The sequence below is a fragment of the Mustela lutreola genome, chromosome 5 (assembly GCF_030435805.1).
Source record: "Mustela lutreola isolate mMusLut2 chromosome 5, mMusLut2.pri, whole genome shotgun sequence".
In the NCBI taxonomy this organism is placed as follows: Eukaryota; Metazoa; Chordata; class Mammalia; order Carnivora; family Mustelidae; genus Mustela; species Mustela lutreola.
In genome coordinates, this window is record NC_081294.1 from 72996602 (window position 1) to 73015151 (window position 18550).

At 52.6% G+C, this 18550-nt stretch overlaps 1 protein-coding gene across 13 annotated transcripts in view; it reads left to right on the top strand.

Moving 5' to 3' along the window:
- Nucleotides 1-18550, top strand: part of JADE2 (jade family PHD finger 2) — a 53751-nt gene that overhangs the window by 12884 nt on the left and 22317 nt on the right. For all 13 annotated transcript variants that reach the window (XM_059174596.1, XM_059174600.1, XM_059174602.1 and 10 more), the window contains 4 exons: nt 11511-11668; nt 16165-16325; nt 17006-17217; nt 18347-18514. In XM_059174596.1, coding sequence (XP_059030579.1) covers nt 11511-11668; nt 16165-16325; nt 17006-17217; nt 18347-18514 — 699 coding nt within the window. The remainder of the gene's footprint in view (nt 1-11510; nt 11669-16164; nt 16326-17005; nt 17218-18346; nt 18515-18550) is intronic.

Sequence of the window (18550 nt, forward strand, 5' to 3'; positions counted from 1 at the left end):
GGGGAAGTGACAGGAGCGGACTGCCGTGGAGAGTGAGGGAGGGAACGCTGCAGATGCGAGGTGGGGGGAGCCTTCCCCCCAGAGAGAAGAAGCCCTGCAGAGCCAGGCCAGTGTTGCTAAGTGCCATGAATGGGAGAAGGGGGTACATGTGCCAGCAGTAGCCGTGTAGGTTGTTGTAAAGATGTTCCAGTTGAGCTGAGTGAGAGTAGAGGCCTTTCAAGGATCATAAGCAGGGTAATGACCGAGTCTGACGTGTTCACAAAAGGCCCCACTGGCTGCTACGAAGAGAAAGGAAAATGTGGGCAGGGGTGGGAGCCGGGAGGACTGCTCTGCAGCTGTCCAGGAGAGAAGCCATGGTGGCTGACAGCCAAGTAGTGGCAGTAGAAGAGGAAGCAGTCAGATTTGAAATGTTCCGGAGGATAAGCCAAGGGCACCACGAGGTGCTGATATGGGGGTGAGGGCTGGGGTCCTCAGGATCATCCAATTAAGTTATCTGCTCTTTCTGCCCGAGTCCCATGCATCTGCATCCCAAGCCTTCCGTACTTGGGCCTGGGATGTTGCTTATGGCAGGTAGAGGTAGGTATGCCTGCCTTCTCGAGCTGTGAAAAAGAGCACCGGAGGTGGGTGGTGTTGGACATGAATGGACATCATGATCCTGCTTCTTGTGGCCCCTGAAAAATCACATCCTAGGACCACGTCACACTCTCTCAGGTCCTCAGTGCATTGCACAGGGCACAGAAGAGGCCCTTTGCACAGATGCAGCTGCAAGTGCATTGAGCCCCCAGGAATGGGGTTTGAATCTGGCCCTACAGCATAGACAGGAGCTGGGCTGGACATTTCACTTTTTTGATCCTTCTCAGTGCATCTGTTACAATGAGGAAATTGAGGATCCCGGGGTTGTGTAGCGAAGACCTGAAGCTCTTGAGGCCAACATTACCAAGGGTGGGAAGGCCCAGAGTCTTGGTGCATAGCCCTTGAAGTGGAGTCGGGGAGGTATCTTTGTTCTGAGCCTGGAGCCCCGCTCCCCACTAACTGCAGAAGCAATCATGGCTTTGGGGGCAGTCCTGAGCAGCGGTAGTTAACCTGTCCCTTGGGGATAGGGGTGGCATCTTCCGCAGAACCTTGCATTTGGAAAAAAAAACTCCTCGAGCTGGCCTACCCTAGGATTCTCTTTTTTGTGTGTGTAGGGTGCGGATTGGGACCTGATGCCTCCCATCCCCGTCCCCCAACCTAGTGCCCTCCTTTGGCCCCATGGGAGAGGGGTAAAGGTGGAAAGAGATGCCTCTGGGAATGCAGTAAGGACTGGGATGAAAGCTGAGAATTAGGTGGGCATGAGGGATACTGTTTTGAAGTTCTTAGCGCCCTCTTGTATCAGCCCTGCTCAGTGGGTAGATGGATGTGCTCAGGGGCACTGGAATGCACGAGGCAGAGTGTGCTGTAGGACTCTGGGAGCCTCTGGGACCACCTCTCTTCTCCTCTACCCTCACTCCCCTCCTGCCCTCTTACCCCCAACTTAGAGCCACTGGGCCTCCCCAGTTACTATAGTTGCATTAGTAAAACAATAGCCACTTTATGTTCCTTTCCTATACTTAGGAGGCAGGAATTCTCTGCCCTTTTTGGAGATGAGGAACCTGTCTCAGAATTCAACCTGCCCCTGCCCAATGTGGCTATTCAGATTGGAGAAGAGTGGGTAGTTCTGGGGAGCTGCTGGGGATGGCTGGTTCCCCCAACTCTGCCTGCCCTGCTTTCTCCAAGCACCAGCAGGAGGTGGGGCCATTTCTCAAGGTAGCGATCCCAAGGGCAGGGCTGCCATCTGTACCCTGGATAGGCCAGGGGCTGGGAGGAAACAGGTGTCAGTGAAGGCTGAGGGGAAAGAGTGATTTGCATGAGGCTAAAAATTCCCCTCCCTCTTGGGTTTTCCAGCACAGAGCCTTTGAACCTTTCTCCACCTAAAAATAGAATCACATCTTTGTAGGGGTGCCGATGCCCAGCTCTGCTGGGGACTGTATAGCCCTGGGTTTGAGCCCCAGGGCCTCTGCAAGCAGCTCTGAGGCCTGACTGAAGACATCCGCCCTCAAGTCCTGGGCTCCAGGAGGGCTGAGGAAGCCCTCCCTGCCTTGAACTGTGGCCAAGGACAAGTTTTTCCTCCCACAGCAGGCTGGAGTGCAGCCTGTGAGGTTTCCCTCGTCCCCTAAGTGAGGAGGCTGAACCATAGCCGGCATAAATTCCAAGTGATCGTGGGGCCGAGAGGAAACCATCAATGAAAGCTTCCAAATTATTTGGCTCATGAGAAGGCAGAGATGAAAAGCAAGGATTTGGCGGCAGATAATGTTTGCGCTAAATCTCCTCGCTGGGCTGTTCCCTCTCTTTCTGTGAGGGGGTTGAAGAGGAGTCCCTTGATAGTCTGTAGGGCCTAAGGGGAGAGAGCTTTGGTCACCTTGGTGGAAGGGGATTTGGGAGTCCCATCTGTCCAGTCCCCTGCAGTAATATACCTGTGGGGTGGCTCTCAGGCTGGTCATACAGTGTGTTTCCAGTCTGACCCAAGATCCCAGCCAGAATACTTGTAAATTGATGTGCATGGTGCAGGCCTGTCCCTGGTGGGGAGCCCATGGTTCCCTTTGTCTCTTCATTTCTCAGTGTGGACAGTGATGGCATGGGGGTTTTGATAACTAGGAGTTCTTAGCTTAGCAGCAGCACCAGCACATAGTGAAGCCAAAAGCCACAGTAAGGGCTGGGCTTGGGTCTACGCCAGACCAGCGGCTGCCCCTGTGATGACCTGCCAGGGGCCGCCCTTCTCAGTGCTCCTGAAGGTATAAATCTAGGGGTTCTCTCTATACCAGAGTAAGGTGCTGCAGGGCTGGAAAAAAGTGCTCTGACCAGGAGTCAGGACCCTGGACAGGGCTGAGGCCTGGAGGCCCAGCTTCCCTTCTGGTCTTTAACCAGTCAGTGGCCTCCCTGGCCAGAGTGAAAGAAGGGGTGGGGGAATACAGGCCTCAGTACTGGAGCTGAAGGGACAGGCCCAGGGGTTCCTGGGAAAATGGGTTTTCGGTGGAAGTGTACCAAGTCTGAAGTCGGCTGCAGGATCCCCTTTGGCAGTAGAGGACAAAGGTATAGTTGACCCCAAGGACACAGGCTGCTCCCTTCCTCTGCTCTGCCTGCCTATAGGATCCCAACAAAGCTGAGATGTGTCCCTTAGGGCTTAAATCAGCAGGCCAGCCCTGAAGGAAGGGAAGGGCTTAGCCTGTCCTGGGAAGAGGGTACTAGTTACAAACCATGCTATGGCCTTGGGTTTCTGGCTTGGCTTGTCTGACCAGATCGCATAACCATTATTGGTGCTTACCACTTCGTGGGTCCTAACTCTGCGAATCTGATGGAATCATGAAGGCTATTCTTTTAAATACTAATACCAGGCCCCCATCCTACCTCATCCCCAGAAGCTCTGACTTAAATGGTCTAGAGTGGGGACCCCAGGTCTCTGTACTTTTCTCGAAGCCCTTTTGTTGGAAACCAGGTTTGAGAACTACTGCCACAGACCTTTCTCCTTAATTTGCCAAGATGGGAGTTCCTGTCTTGATCCTCCCTGGAAGGACCCTGAAGCCGAAGGAAAAAGGGGAGGCCTTCCAACCTGGTTCAGTGACCTAAGCAAAGGCAGGGAATGTGGGTGAGTGGGGTCCACCTGCTGATCCCTCCCTCACCAACAGTGGCCAAGGGACTGACAGTTTTCTGCCAAACTATCGGCCTGGCCTTGGTATGAAGGACAGTTCAGGAGAAGACCTGAGGCTGGCCCCGTAGGTTGGAAGCTGCTGTTTGAGGCTGTGTCTTTCTCAGGCCTGGTGCAAAGAGGCAGACGGAAGGACAGGCCGAGCGGTGGGGGTTTCCCCTGAGCAGGGTTTTCAGGAAGTCTGAGCCCCCAAAAATCAGCCAATGGGCAGGGACCCGGGTCTTCAGGACCCAAGAGCTACTGATAGTGATTAAGCTCAGCAAGCATGTGAGGGCGCCTGACAGGCCCAGCTGGGTGCCAGCGGGGAGAGGATGGGGGAGATGCAGAAAATGCAGGTGCTGTCTCCAGGGAGCTGGTCCTTTGGTAGTAGGATGCAGGTGCTAAACAGGAAAGCATCTGTTAGGAGAGGTGCGGCCAGCTTTGCCACTGAGGAACTCTGACTGTTCGTCCCTGAGCCTCCAGGTCATCATCTGTAGAGCCCTGCCATGGCCTCTCTGTTCAGTAGAAGTAGCTGTCCTTCCCTGAGGCTTGTGGATCCCAAAGGTGGAGGAAGTGAGTGGAGGTGCAGCCTCCCTGGGATCAAAGTCTCGATGGTCCCAGAATGGGGTGGGATAGGAGTTGGGATGCATCTGTCCTTTTCCTTTGTAGGCCTTGGTGACAAATTGGTAACCTCCTAGATGAGAGAATAGGGCTCTCTGCAGTTCCCACAGGGGCCCTTTACCATACTCCGTTTCTTGCCCTTGGGGACAGGGCCTCAGAGAAAAAGATGATCCTTGTGAATGCACAGTCTCTGTCACCACTGGGGTGTCCCCTAGACTCAGGGTCCATGAAAGTTTCTAAGTCCCCCCCCCCCCCCCCCAGAAAAGGCAGCAAGGATGCAGCTTAATGGCTTGACCTGTTGCTTTTAAAAAATGGGATCCTTCTACCCTGGGTACCGGCATGCGTGGCCAGAATGTGTTGGGGTGCAAAACCACAGGGTAAAGAAGATGCCTTCCTAGAGGAGCACAGGTGCTATCCAGATGTTTGAAATAACATTTTTTATTAAAACAGTGATGGCATATGTTACAGTAAAAGGCAAAATGCCGACAAACTTTAAAGATAAAATACAAGGGGCACCTGGGTGGCTCAGTGGGTTAAGCCGCTGCCTTCAGTTCAGGTCATGATCTCAGGGTCCTGGGATCCAGCCCCGCCTGCATCAGGCTCTCTGCTCAGCAGGGAGCCTGCTTCCCCGACCCCCACCTCTCTGCCTACTTGTGATCTCTTTCTCTCTGTCAAATAAATAAATAACATCTTTTTTTAAAATAAATTAATTTTAAAAAATAAAGATAAAATACGAGAAATCCAGAAAGGTTTTATGCTTGCCCTGTGGTTTCAAGCCATGTTTCTAGTCAACAGTTCCTCTGCCGCCCCGTGGGGCATGCAGGCAGGCGGTGAGGGGGAGCCCTTCCACTGGGCCAAGTGCCTGCTTTCTTAGACTCCTGCTGCCTTCCTCTGGAGTGGGGAGCAGAATCCACTTCCAGTATAGTTAGAACCAGTGCTGCTCTCGCCAGCTGGAAAGTCCTCCTGGCCTCTGGGGCTTGTCTTGCAAAAGAAATGTGTGTAATAAATTCTTTTAAAGAGCAGGAAGTGCTGTTATCCTTGTGAAAGAGAAAGAGGGTATGTGTTTGAGAGATGAAGAAGTCTGACCAAATTAGCCTAGTGGTAGCTTGAATGGGGCTGGGCAGAGGGTGGCTGTGTTCAGAGTCCTTCTCTGGTGTTTTATGACTAATTTAAAGTAAGTTTGCTCTTGGCTGAGATACTCTCTTTTTTTTCTTTCTAAGATTTATTTATTTATTTGAGAGAGCCAGCAGGGGAGGGTGGAGGGGAGAAGAGAGGAAAAGAGAATCCTAAGCAGGCTCAGTGCTGAGCAGAGCCCAATACAGGGCTTGATCTCATAACCCTGAGATCATGACCTGAGGTGAAACCAGTAGTCGGAAGCTTAGCTGACTGTGCCAACCAGGCACCCCTGGCTGAGATACTCTTTGTATCAGATTCTAGCCCAGGAGGCTTTTTTTGTTTTGTTTTGTTTTTAAGATTTTATTTATTTATTTGAGAGAGAGCATGCGTGCATGAGTAGGGGAGGGACAGGCTCCCTCCTATCTGCAGGGAGCCTGACTTAGACCTCAGTCCCAGGACCCTGGGATCATGACTTGAGAAGAAGGCAGATGCTTAACGACTGAGCCACCCACACACCCCTCCCCCAGGAGAGACTTTGTAAAAGAAGAAATACCTGGCTGGCTCCCAGGCAGTAATATTGCAGCAGTTAAAATATAGTGCAGACCTCAAATAGTGGTTTACTTTGAGTCTCAGTTTCTCTATCTGTAAAATGGAGGTGATATGGATCAGTTGGCATTATATGTAGAGATACATGTATATTATATATACGTAAAACATTTAGAATGGCACCTGATTTAATAGGACAGTTACTTTTCAAAATTAGCTGTTTTTTTAATAAAAGATTTTATTTATTTAAAAAAAAAAGATTTTATTGATTTATTTGACAGAGAGATCACAAGTAGGCAGAGAGGCAGGCAGATAGAGAGTGGGGGAAGTAGGCTCCCCGCTGAGCAGAGAGCCTAATGCAGGACTCCATCCCAGGACTGTGAGATCATGACCTGAGCCAAAGGCAAAGACTTAACCCACTGAGGCACCCAGGTGCCCCTTAGCTGTTGTTTCTAATGAGATGAAGTGCTCAGAAAAAAAGCAATTGGGATTTAAAATGAGGTATTCAGTAGTAATTTCATTTGGCTCTTTCAGGACAGACCCCCAAACATCCTTTGGAAGATTTGGGGGAAGGTGCCACTCCTAGCTTTATATTGGGACTCCTTGACAATGGTCAAGGAGAGGCCATCTTGGCCAAAGCTATTTTCATTGACTTTGGGACAGTGACCAAGACCAGTTCCTAAAGTCACCTGGAATAATCTTTGGGGCCAATCCCCTGCATACCAGGCAGGATAGGAAGTTTCAGAGTTTAGTCCCACTTCAGACAAATCCTGGGGTTCATTCATTTATTCGCTGTACAGCATTTCTTGAACACCTGCTGCATGGCGGGAATGGTGCCACAGACCGGTCCAGTGATAATCAGGACACATGCAGCCTCTGCTTCTCTCAGCTGAATTACTGGAGGAGATGGACATCCAACAAATAATTACACAAATAATCCTACTTTGTAATTAATGATAAGTGGCAGAGCCATTCCTTATATAACTGAACTTCCTCTTGGTGTCTCTCGATCTGAAATACACCCTGATACAATAATTCACCCTTGAGAAAAAGAAGCAGAGACCAAGGTCCCAGGATGAGATGTTCAAATGACATCCACTAATCTCGTGATCATGTATAAGAACGACCCAGGGAAAGTTGCCTGTGGTTGTTGTCTTTGCTTTTAGAGGTCATGTCAGCCTCCACTTTTAGTTTCTGGTAGAGCCTGTTCTGGGTTCTTCCTGGGGAAATAGGTGTGGAAAACCAGACTGTTCGTGGTTGTCGTCTTCAGTCTCAGGAAGAGGAACTGGAGGTCAGGGCCGTGCATGTATCCCTGCGTCTGGGCAGAACAGGGTCGAGTGCTTCCTCCAGAGCTGCTCTGGCTCCCCAGCACTCAGATTGGTTATTACCTTTGAGTTTTAGACCTTTAGACGTTCTTCATACTGTTTGAAGAAGCTACAATTAACATCTCCCAAGCAGCCCAGCAGAATGTGGTTGCTAGGCAGCAGACCTTTAAAGACAATTTGTCATTTTCTGCCATAAGAGAGAAAAAATAGTAAACATACACGTTCTTGGAAAATTACTTGTTTTCCACCTTCTAACTTTCTGGCCCTGGCAAGGCCTCTGGTTCATCAGTGTCTGTTTTATTCTTTATTTAGTTTTCATAAATAATTCAGAGGCATTTGGGGAGAATAATTGAGTTTTTTTCAAGCTTAACCTCTGGTCATTTGGAACAAAAAGGATGTTTGGGTGGCAGTTGGGTTGCCGTATTTATGGACAGGTTGTGTATAAATGTACAGAGACTCCTTTGGAAGGTGCAGAGGACCCAACTGCCCAGCTGTACGTAACCTCGGGCAGCAACCCAAGAAGGTGGCTTCCGGTCCGTGGAAAGCTCTTGAGCCATTCAGCCTTTATTTAGCACCTCTCAGGGGCTAGGCCCCATGTACACTGTTGGGCTCCAGCCTGTGGCCTGGCCAGACCTCACTGAGCTCACCAACTCTTGTGGGGGCTACATGGTAATTCCAATACAGGGGCTGTGGGAGGTCAGAGGAAGCCCAGAACCCAGCCTGGGATTGGGGAAGGTTTTCCAGAGCAGATGTGGATGGGACCGAGAACTCCAAGATATAATAGGCCGGCACCACTTTGGTAAGAGAGAAGAACATCCCAGCAGGGTGCTTCTCTGTGCCAAGGGTAAAAAGTGCTCCACAGACTGTGTGTATCTGTGTGGCCACAGGGGCTGGTTGGCCCTGCAGCTCAGCCTGAGGGAAGACAGTGGAAAGCCACCCAAGGGCAGGGTGTGGAATTTGCAAAAGCCACCATCTGATTTGCATTTTTCAGCCTTTGGGGAAGCTGATTTGGCTCCTTACGGGCATTGAGCACGTGGCCAAAGGGGGCAAGGGGGTTGTGGGGGAATGCTGGCTGGCCTCAGAGTTTGTGGTCGGGGATCCTTTGCCACTTCTACCATGTAGGACCTGGTATAGGTTATTTAACTAATCTCAGGTTAAAGTCCCAGAATAGGCATTGATGGATGGCAGCACTGGCCTCACAGAGGTGGTGTAGGGACCACTATTAAATTAATTCCAGAATATCCCTTACACTGCTACCATATCCCACAGTGCTCTTCACCTGTTGGCTGCTGCCATTATGACAATGCTCCCCTTCCTGCACTTCCATCAGTCCCCTGCCCAAAAGGGCCACCTGTGTCCAGTCTGACACCTGATCCCTGAGTGACCAGGATGAAACGTGCACCTCTCTTGGGGCTAGACTCTTTCTCTCTCTCTCTCTCTTTCTCTCCCTCCCTCCTTCCCTCTTTCCCTCTGTCTTCCTCTCCCCCTGTCTTCCTCACCTCCTCTCTTTCCTTCCCTCCCTCCCTACCTCCCCCCTCTCTCCTTCCCTCTCCTTACTGAATCTGACCCAGTTGAGCTTGGAATCCCTTCTGTCTTGCTGAGTTCTCAACATCATGCCTGTTCCTAGCTCAGGGCCACCTGTCCCCTGCTTGTGAGGCTTGGCATTCTGGTCTTTAAGATTCCAACTTTGGGGGTGCCTGGGTGGCTCAGTGGGTTAGGCCGCTGCCTTCGGCTCGGGTCATGATCTCAGGGTCCTGGGATTGAGCCCCTCATCAGGCTCTCTGCTCAGCAGGGGGCCTGCTTCCCTTCCTTTCTCTCTCTGCCTGCCTCTCTGCCTACTTGTGATCTCTGTCAAATAAATAAATAAAATCTTTAAAAAAAAAAAAAAAAAAAAAGACTCCAACTTTGGTAGGGCACTGGTCCTTGGGCTTCGAGCCCTGCAGACCAGAGGCTGAGAATTGCTCTAGTTGGGTCCCCTTGCTTGGGGACTTCAGCTCTACGTATATCCTTGAGGTACCTTACCTTGTTGATGGGGTTTTAGAAAGCACCGTGGAGCACTGTGGAGGAGCCAGCTGAGGGCCACAGACCCCCTCGGGTAATTTACCAGAGAGGCCCTTTCATTCATTCATTTCCTTACTCAGCCCCTATTTTCTAAGCACCTACTATGTGGCAATCATCATGCCAAGCACTGAGAACAGAGCAGACAGCAGGATTACCGTAAGGGAGATGGGGGGAGGTGGCAAAAAATAAATAAATAAATAACAACAGAAGAATACCAGTTAATTGTTGGGGTGTAAGTGCTGGGAAGCAAGGTAGGTTGACAGAGTGAAAGTGGCTCTGTGGGACGCTGGGCACTCCCGGAGTCAGGGTGATTGGGAAAGGAATCCTAAAGAAGATGGTGCTTATATGTCAGCCAGGATGAGGGAAGAACAATAGCTTTTAGACTTACCCGTGAGTCTCTGGAGGAGCGCTTAGTGACAGTAGTGAAGGGTTGATTTCTGGGCCGAGATGATGAGCTGTCCCAGGTGGGAGGCTCCCTGTGGCATCAGAGCGACAGGGTTTTGGCCTGGACCCCACTTGGTTTACCAGGATCAGAGAACTCGAAGGCTGTGATGTGTCCCCTGTGGGTTCAGTTCACCCCATCAGGCCCCATCCTGGCTCCAGAAGGAAATAACCCAGCCCCAGTCCTGCTGGGCTCGGCAGAGGCGTCACCTAGGGAAGGCCCAAGCCAGGAGACGGGGACTTGGGAAGAACAGCACGGAAGCACCCACTGCCTGAGTTTGTGTTCTTGTATCAGCCGTCTTCACTGCTTGCTAATAAGATATGCAAATTATCAGGGCTGTGAGATCTTCGCCGCATTTCATCTTCTGCTTAATTAGTATTTAATCGTAATCTCATTTTAATTTTTTCACACTGGCACCCTAATTAAATGTTAGGGTGTTAGTCTTAACAATTAAATTATATTGGCAAATAGAGTCTTCAGGAAACTTGACCTTTTCCAAGCCGGGGCCCTCTCTAGCCAGATGCAAATGTTAATTAGATTTCTGCAAGATGCTGCCTTGAGTCCCCTTGGTGCGCCCATTTCGGTTGTTTTCTCCTTGTCGTGGCCCTCGATTCAAAGGAGGCAGATACCCACAACCAGTGAGTTGGGCCCCTGGTAGGCAGAGGTTAGCATGGAACGGCTTGGTCATGAGCCTCTGGAAGGCCAGTGAAGCTGGTTTTTCTGGGGACGGGGAGGTTTGTTGAAGTTTCGTCTGCGGCCTGCAGTGCTCTTGGAAGTGGTTTCTTAACTAGTCCTTCTCGTTGGGTGATCTGGAGCTGTCACTGAGACCTGAGGCAGCCTTTTGTGGAGGCCACAGTGAGGTCAGGCATTGGGGAGAGAGGGCATTGGTGGCAGTTGGTCTGGGCTTGCAGATTGTTCTGGGGTAGGAAGGCGGAGGGGATGGTTGGGGACAGACAACACTGGGAAGAGCAACTTCCTCTTGAATGAGCCGTTGCCTGGAAGAACACTGAGCAGGAGGGTGCGGACATTCATGGCCTGGCTCTGAGAAGATCTGGATGGGCTTGACTGAGAAAAAATGCAGCCCTATCCACCTCTGACTCTCACACACAGAGCATGGCCCTGTGTTGCCCCGGCTGAGCAGGGAACATGCTGTCCTTGTTCCTAAGGGACACTGGAGACCCTCACCCATCTATAAGCTCTGCCGGGGGCTGGCCTCTCCCTCAGCTGTCGACATAAGGTCCTGGCCTTTCCCTTGCCTGGCGTTGGTGCCCTGCACTCCTTCGCACCTCCCCTCCAGCCTCTGTTGGCAATAGGAACATAATTCTAAACCTTCTATAGAAAGGCCCCCAGGAGGCAGTCCTTTAATGGCAGTAATGCCTTCACAGAAGCCTTTCTACTGTCTGGTTTTGCCCTTAAGTGTTTCCCCTTCCCTCTGAAGTCCACTGCCAGCCGTCATTCAAACTCTGTCCTTTAACATATCAGAACACAGGTGAATTCAGTTCCACATTTACCAAACATCTCCTGTGTACAGAGCCCTGGGCTGAGTTCAGAGATGTGTCATTGTCATGATTGCCTTCATGTTGGCTTCTTACTCTGAAGTAAGCGGGCAGAAAGCCCACCTGAGCTGCCTTTGCCTCTTCCTGCCCTGGCTGCAGAGCAGACCCCCCTGAGGCACTCTTTCCTCCCCTCCTCCTGACAGGTCTTCCGGACAGACTTGATCACAGCCATGAAGATCCCAGACTCCTGCCAGCTCAGCCCGGATGACTACTACATCCTAGCGGACCCATGGCGACAGGAATGGGAGAAGGGTGTGCAGGTGCCCGCTGGGGCAGAGGCCATTCCAGAGCCCGTAGTGAGGTAAGCCAGACAGCCCATGCCAGGGAGCCCTAGACAGAAGAGGCTGGGGCAAGGGACCTTTGTGGCCTGTCTCTAGTCTGTCTTAGATGCTTTGGTCTCCTCAACCACTGAAAAATTCCAGAAATACTAGTAGTCTCCCTTTGAGGCAAGGGCCTGGGCTTGGGCTCGGGCTCAGCTCTGGAGCCAGATGGCTTGGGTTCAAATTGCCATTTCCATTCACTGTGACCTTGGGCCAGAAATGTAATCTCCCTGGGCCTCGGTTTCCTTGTCTGTGAAATGGGAGCAGTAACAATACCTCTTACTTTGTATGGTGGTCGGGATGACAGGACAGTGACGCATGGGAGACACTTGGCCCAGGGCCTGGCACATACCAGTGCTGGGTAGAAACTGGCCATGGATTAGCTTGATGTCAATCCAAGTTGAGTCCCATGAGCGGATCTCATCAGGGAAGTTTCCAGGGGTCTAAATAGTCTCTCAGACAGGGCTAAGCTGTGCTATTGACTTCTTAAACCTTTTTAAGGAGTTGTGAGTGGGAGGGAGATTTATGCTGGCACACAGCAGATGCTCAGGAAGCTCTGGCTATGACCATCCTCAGGAGGATTCCCCAACAGCGCTGGGTCAGGGCTGGGTCAGTGGGTATCCTCTCTAGGCTTTGTAGATTCTGGTCTTGTGGATCGGAGAGACCCCTGGTGTGTCTTGGCCGTGGCCCTTCCTCCAGTGACAGAAGACAGACAAGTGCTACTCTCTGCACCCTGGAAAACCCCCTAAATCTTGTCTCTGGGCCAAGGGACCTGATGCCCTGGCCTCCCCGGCCCACCAACACACTAGCAGCCCGGTGGCTCTCTCTTAGGCCCATTTGACCAGGTCTGAGGGAAAGAGTGCAGCCTTCATCGCCCTTGACATTGGCACCATTGCTTGCTGGCAGCCACACCTAGAGTGGCTCACAGACCCTCAGTGCCCAGCTGGTGCCAGGTCTGTGCTGGGCACAGGATTACAGGGATAAATCAGACTCTGTACCCTGCCTAGGTGCATTGTGAGGACTGGGTGCTGGGCAGAGCTCATGCTGTGGCTTCTAAGGTCTGAGTGCCTGCCAGCGCTTGGTGTCAGGCTCTCTGAGAATCAGGGGAGCTCTAGGCTTCTCTAGAAGGGAGAACATGTGGAGTTTTCTAGAGGGAGTGGATTCTCCACATCCCCTACCTGGGGCCAGAAACAGGGCTTAAGCTCCTAGCCAGTTTCACACCTTCATTTCACCAGACTAAGGAACTGTTATTAACCTATTTGAACCAGTTTCCTCCTCTGTAAAGTGGGGCTAATAATAGTAGCTGCCTAATGGTGTGATGGGGACTGCAGGAGAATACACATGGCAGGGACCCAGGCAGCAAAGGGGCGGGGCAGGCCAGCAGCTGGGGAGAGAGGTGCCTCCTGATGAGGCTTGGCCCAGCTGTCTGTTCTCCCTCCTTGACGTCAGTGTCAGGTGGTTCCAGAAACATCCAGTGGCCTGGGTAATTAATTGCAAATGCTTCCACACCAGTAGCATGGCTTCTGCCTGCCAGCTCAATGCCTTATCTGTTGACAACAAGAACAGAGCACGTGTTCAGGCAGCTCTGGCTCAAGGAGGTGCATTCCCTGGGTATGCACTGCGCCTCTAAGCTGACAGGAGCCAGGCCTGTCCGTGCTCTCTGAAGAGGACAGATTGGAGCAGGGCAGGCTGTTCTCGAGGAGAAGGCTCCCCTGTCTCCCTCCAGCCCAGTCCCTCCGTCTTCTTGTGGACCTCCCACTGAAAGGCCCTTATCTAGAAGCCACTGCAGCTGCCAGCACAGGCAGAATTGTTACAGCCGCTCTTCTTGAGAATCTGCTGGGTTGAGCCTATTACGTTCATCTTCTCAGTTAATTATCATACCAGCCCTAAAAGTACATCTTACTGCCCTGATTTGATAGATGAGGAAGCTGGGAAATTCTTCTGGGGAATTCCCTGCGTGACCGCCAGGGCCTCGGGGGCTGGGCCAGGAAATTACAAGCCCCGGGTTGCCCCCATGAGGCCCAGAGAGAACCTGTGCCCCAGTCACACTGGCATACTGGCTCTGGCTGCCTTTCCCCTGCTGCTACCCCAGCGCGTTCCATCTCCCCCCTTTTAATCCAGTCTTTCCTGGCCCTGGGGCAGGTCTGCCTACCTCATGGTCTGAAATTTCTCCGGGTAATGAGAACCTGTCTCACCCCCTGATGGCGAACTGAGTGATGGCCTCTGCTGCTCCCTCTCTGTGGCCAGAAGACTCCACCCAGGGCAAAGCCAGCCTCTGGTACAGGTGTCCTCTTTTTGGAGTAGACACCCTCCCCCAGGTCCGAGCCCAGCCATCCACTTCCTGCAGCTGACCTCTGTCCTGCCGGCTAGAGCTGAGATGGTGTCCTTAGCCTGGGGTCAGATAAGCCCATGCCTGGGAAGAGACCTTCTGCCAGAGCCAAAGAGGTGTCACAGAGGAAGCTGAGGGCCCCAGGAAGGACAGAAAATGCCTTCTCTGACGTGAGCCCCTGAACCCTAGATTCTTCGAGAAAGAAAGGAACATGATCTTGGATCCAGGGGTCTGGCCAGGTGGCAGCTGAGTGACCACACAGGTCGCAGTGTGAGGCCAGTAGGTCATGAGGCAAAGCTCAGATCCAAAACCTGACTGAGCCTGCTCTGGGGGGCACAAACAAAGCAGAGTCAAGACAAAAGTAATCTATGTTTTTAAAAGAATATATTAATTCCAATAAGACCCTCAGGGGACTTTGTAGGACTGAGAATATCGGTACTGCATCCATTTGGAATGATGTGTCTTTCAGGAGGATTGGGGAAGTCACACCATTAGTGGTTACCTGAGGCTTCCTTCATCTGGGCCTCCCACGTGGGACAGGGTGGAGCCAAGCACTTTCCCTTGCTCCTTGCGCCCCTCAGCCTCCTCCGACCCTCCCCTCCTGGTCTGCAGGCTGTTCTTGCCTCCCTTTCTCCTCCATCCTTTCTGCCCCTCTGGCTGACACGTGCCAACTCCTGGAGCCCAGGAGTCCTCCCCACAGCTCAGCCACGTCTCTGCCACCCTGCCTTCTCCTCCCCAGTCTGCACTGAGTCCCAGCCCCTGGCAGCCCTGCCTTCGACCCCAGGAGGCCTCTTGGGCAAGTGAGGGGCCTCTCAGCCCTGGCAGGGCTGGCCAGATGGAAACCAGGCTCCGCAGCGATAACCATGGCAACCGGTGGGGGGTGGGAAGAGCTGGCATTTTGAACTGGCATCGGGAACTCAGGGGCAGCACACAGCTGAGCCAAGAGGGGAAACTGGGCCCTCCCAAGGCAAAAAGCCCTCCTATTCCATTTCAGAAGGAGGAAAGTGATATCCAGAGGACTTAAAATACGCACTCAAGCACCTGTAGGGCTTGCTGTGTGCCAGGCACTGTTCTCAGAGCTTTACACATATCCGTCCATTTAACCCCTGCCAGCCATAGAAGGTAAGTACTGTTACTGCTAGGTTATTTTTTTGGATGAGGTCACTGGGCCCAGAGAAGTTAAGCAGCTTGCCCAGATCGCACAGAGTGGTAGGTCAAGGGGTGCCTGGCAGGCTCAGTTGGTAGAGCCTGTGACTCTTATCTTGGGGTCCAAGGTCGAGCCCCACATTGGGGCTAGGGTTTACTTAAAAGAAAATAGCGGATCAGGACTTTGAGTCCACATTCTGCAGCTAGGACCCTTCCCATCTGCCTCAGGGAGAGGCGTGGCCCAAGGGAGGGCCACGCTGGAGTGTGGTCCTGGGAATGTAGTAGGCATATCTTTCTGTCCAGGGGAGGAGGCCTCCGTCTTGCACTGAGGGTGGAGGCACCACTGTGAGAGACTTACGGCCCAGGTTGCATTGTATCTGGGGAGGGAGACCTTTTCTGTAGAGAGGGCCATCCTGCCCTGCAATACTGTACCCCCCAGATAAGGCCCCTTCTCACTCTAGAGGAGGCCTAGCCTCACGTCCCCTTGTGGAGATGTGAGGACAATCCCTGGCCTCCCACCTAGCCTTGAGGGGTATATGCTAAAGGACCTGAAGCCTTACTGACTCGACCCCACTTCTCCCAAAGTGCCTGGCACAGAGCATTGCCCAGAAGAGCACATGGACTGCCTGTTGGATAGCCCCAGGCAAGGCAGATCTAGGTCATGGAGCTTTAACTGAGCCCAGATGCCCTCATGAGAGGACCAGGAGAGGTGTGCTATGGGCAGGATGGATGTTTACGGGATGTGCAGGACAGTGGGTCAGCACCCACTCCCAGTCCACATTCTGTCCTTTGGTCTCCTCTCCTGCTTACCCATAGTCCTTGGAGTCTCTGCAGGTGGGCAGGCAGGACAAGGTAGTATTAGGAGGTGACCTCAAAGTCTCACACTTCACTTGCCCACCAGCTCCTCAGCTGGGCTGGCCAACTCACTGGAGGTCCCCAGACCCAGTGAGGGTGGCAGGCTGAGGGTCCCTCCCCTCATGTTACCCTCTCTTGATTTCCTAGGATCCTCCCGCCGCTGGAAGGCCCCCCTACCCAGGTGTCCCCTAGCTGCTCTGAACTTGGCGAGGGCTCCCAGCCTGATTGGCCTGGGGGTAGCCGCTATGACCTGGACGAGATTGATGCCTACTGGCTGGAGCTCATCAACTCGGAGCTCAAGGAGATGGGTAGGTGACCTGCCAGGCTGAGAGCGGGATTGGGGCAGGCCAGGCAGAGTTTTCTTTAAATGGCAGCATTCTCACCCTCAGAAGGGCAGTGCCCACCACGAGGCTTTGGCGCTGCATGGATATGAAAGAAAGTCACTACCACATTACTGATCAGAGAACTTGTTTGGGGTCTCTGTGCCTCATGTGCTATAGCTGTCAGGTGGGAACAATAATGACCTGTCATTTGCAGAGTTCTTGAGGTTATTGATAAGCCTGTTACGCAGAGATTAAGTGAGCACATAAGTGAGGCTAGGATGACAGATGGGGTGTGGGGTCAGTTAGTAGGGGCCTCCTGGCTGGAGCCCACCAATATGTCCTAGGATGGTCCCCCGCCCAGCCCATATATGCAGCTCAGGCAGTGGATTGCCCATGCATGCAGCTGCATCCCAAAGATCCTTCCATGTTGTCCACATGTACACATGTGTGGTCACAAGCTGGCTGTCTAAAGTCAGAAGAGCAGGACCAGCCGCCAGGGGTGTGTGATATTGAACAGTCCAGCCCATCCCATTTCCAGATGATGGCACTGAGGCCCATGACAGTGGATGCATTTTCCCAGGTCATACAGCGGACAAGTGGAGCCCCCTCCATACACCTGTCCTGACAACCCAGGCTCTTAACACCGTCCCCTGCTGTCCTCACAGAGAGGCCAGAGCTGGACGAGCTGACACTGGAGCGAGTGCTAGAGGAGCTGGAGACCCTGTGCCACCAGAATATGGTACGGGCCATCGAGACTCAGGAGGGGCTGGGCATCGAGTATGATGAAGACGTTGTCTGTGACGTGTGCCGTTCTCCGGAGGGTGAAGATGGCAACGAGATGGTCTTCTGTGACAAATGCAACGTTTGCGTGCACCAGGTGGGCAGCCCCTCTGCCCCACCCCCATCCTCGCCTGCTGCTGGCAGCTGGTCATCCTGGTCCTTGCTAGAGGGATGCCATAGCCCCACAGCTGCAGGCCCTCAGAAAGCAGGACGAGGGAGGAGGAAGGTGATGGAGTGAGTGCCCCAGGGCTCAGCGCTGTCCCCAGACTTGAGTAAATACCCGCTGAGTGGTCTTTACATCCTTTTCCTGGGGGCCCCTCGCTCCATCTATCCGCACTGAACTCCCTGACCCCCTGCTCCTCCCCTCCGACCTGAACTGAGGAAAAGGCTGCACAGTGCGGTGATGGAAAGCAAAGCCTGGAGCTAGGCTGCCTGATTGCAAATTGTGGCCTTGCCCTTTATAATCTCTGTGACCTTGGGTAATATCTTAATCTCTCTGGGCCTCTACTTCCTCAACTCTAAGTAAAAATTAGTCGTTGGGAGGATTCAGTTATTCCTAGGAGTTCTTTGCTTAAACAGTATAGTACAGGCTAAAAGTATTTACCACTGCTGATCTTACAAACCAGGTGTGTTGCCAGACGTGCTCTCCCTCTTCATCTTGAGCCCAAACCTCGCAGGTTTTAGGCATCTCTGAGCCTTACTTGCAGAAGACTTGACTGGAACCTAGTGGACCCACTCTAGCTCTGACTTGAACACACACTACTCCTTAGCCATTGCTGCTGGAAGAGCTCCTGGGGAGCTCAGAGGCAGTGGACCCCTCATTCATTCATGTCCCTTATACATAGTAGCTCATAGGTTCATAAGCCCTAGGCATGACTAGAAGGAGCCCCTTTCACAAATCTCTGAACAGAGAAGAATGCTCAGGGCCTTGTCCTCAGGCAGCATACAAACCCAAATTTGTGTCCAACTTCTAGGAGCTCATGGACGCTTCTGAAGTCCAACACTTACTAGGAACATCTGACCAAGATGACTTTCCTCCCAACAGAGGGCAGAACTGAGCCCTTCTGCGGAGGACTGGAGTCTTGGCCTTAGAATCCGTCCAGAGGCCTCCTTGCCAGAGCCTGCTAGCAGTGGGGTTCTGTAGCTCCTCACATGGGCTGGCCAGGGGCTGTTTGCAGCTGACTCCCCACCAGATGTAGATGGTGACCACCTTGCTCTCTTCCCAGGCATGCTATGGGATCCTCAAGGTGCCCACGGGCAGCTGGCTGTGCCGGACATGTGCCCTGGGTGTCCAGCCAAAGTGCCTGCTCTGCCCCAAGCGAGGAGGAGCCTTGAAGCCCACCAGAAGCGGGACCAAGTGGGTGCACGTCAGCTGCGCGCTGTGGATTCCTGAGGTGGGCAGATCGGGGCGGGGGGTGGCCCTGGGGAAG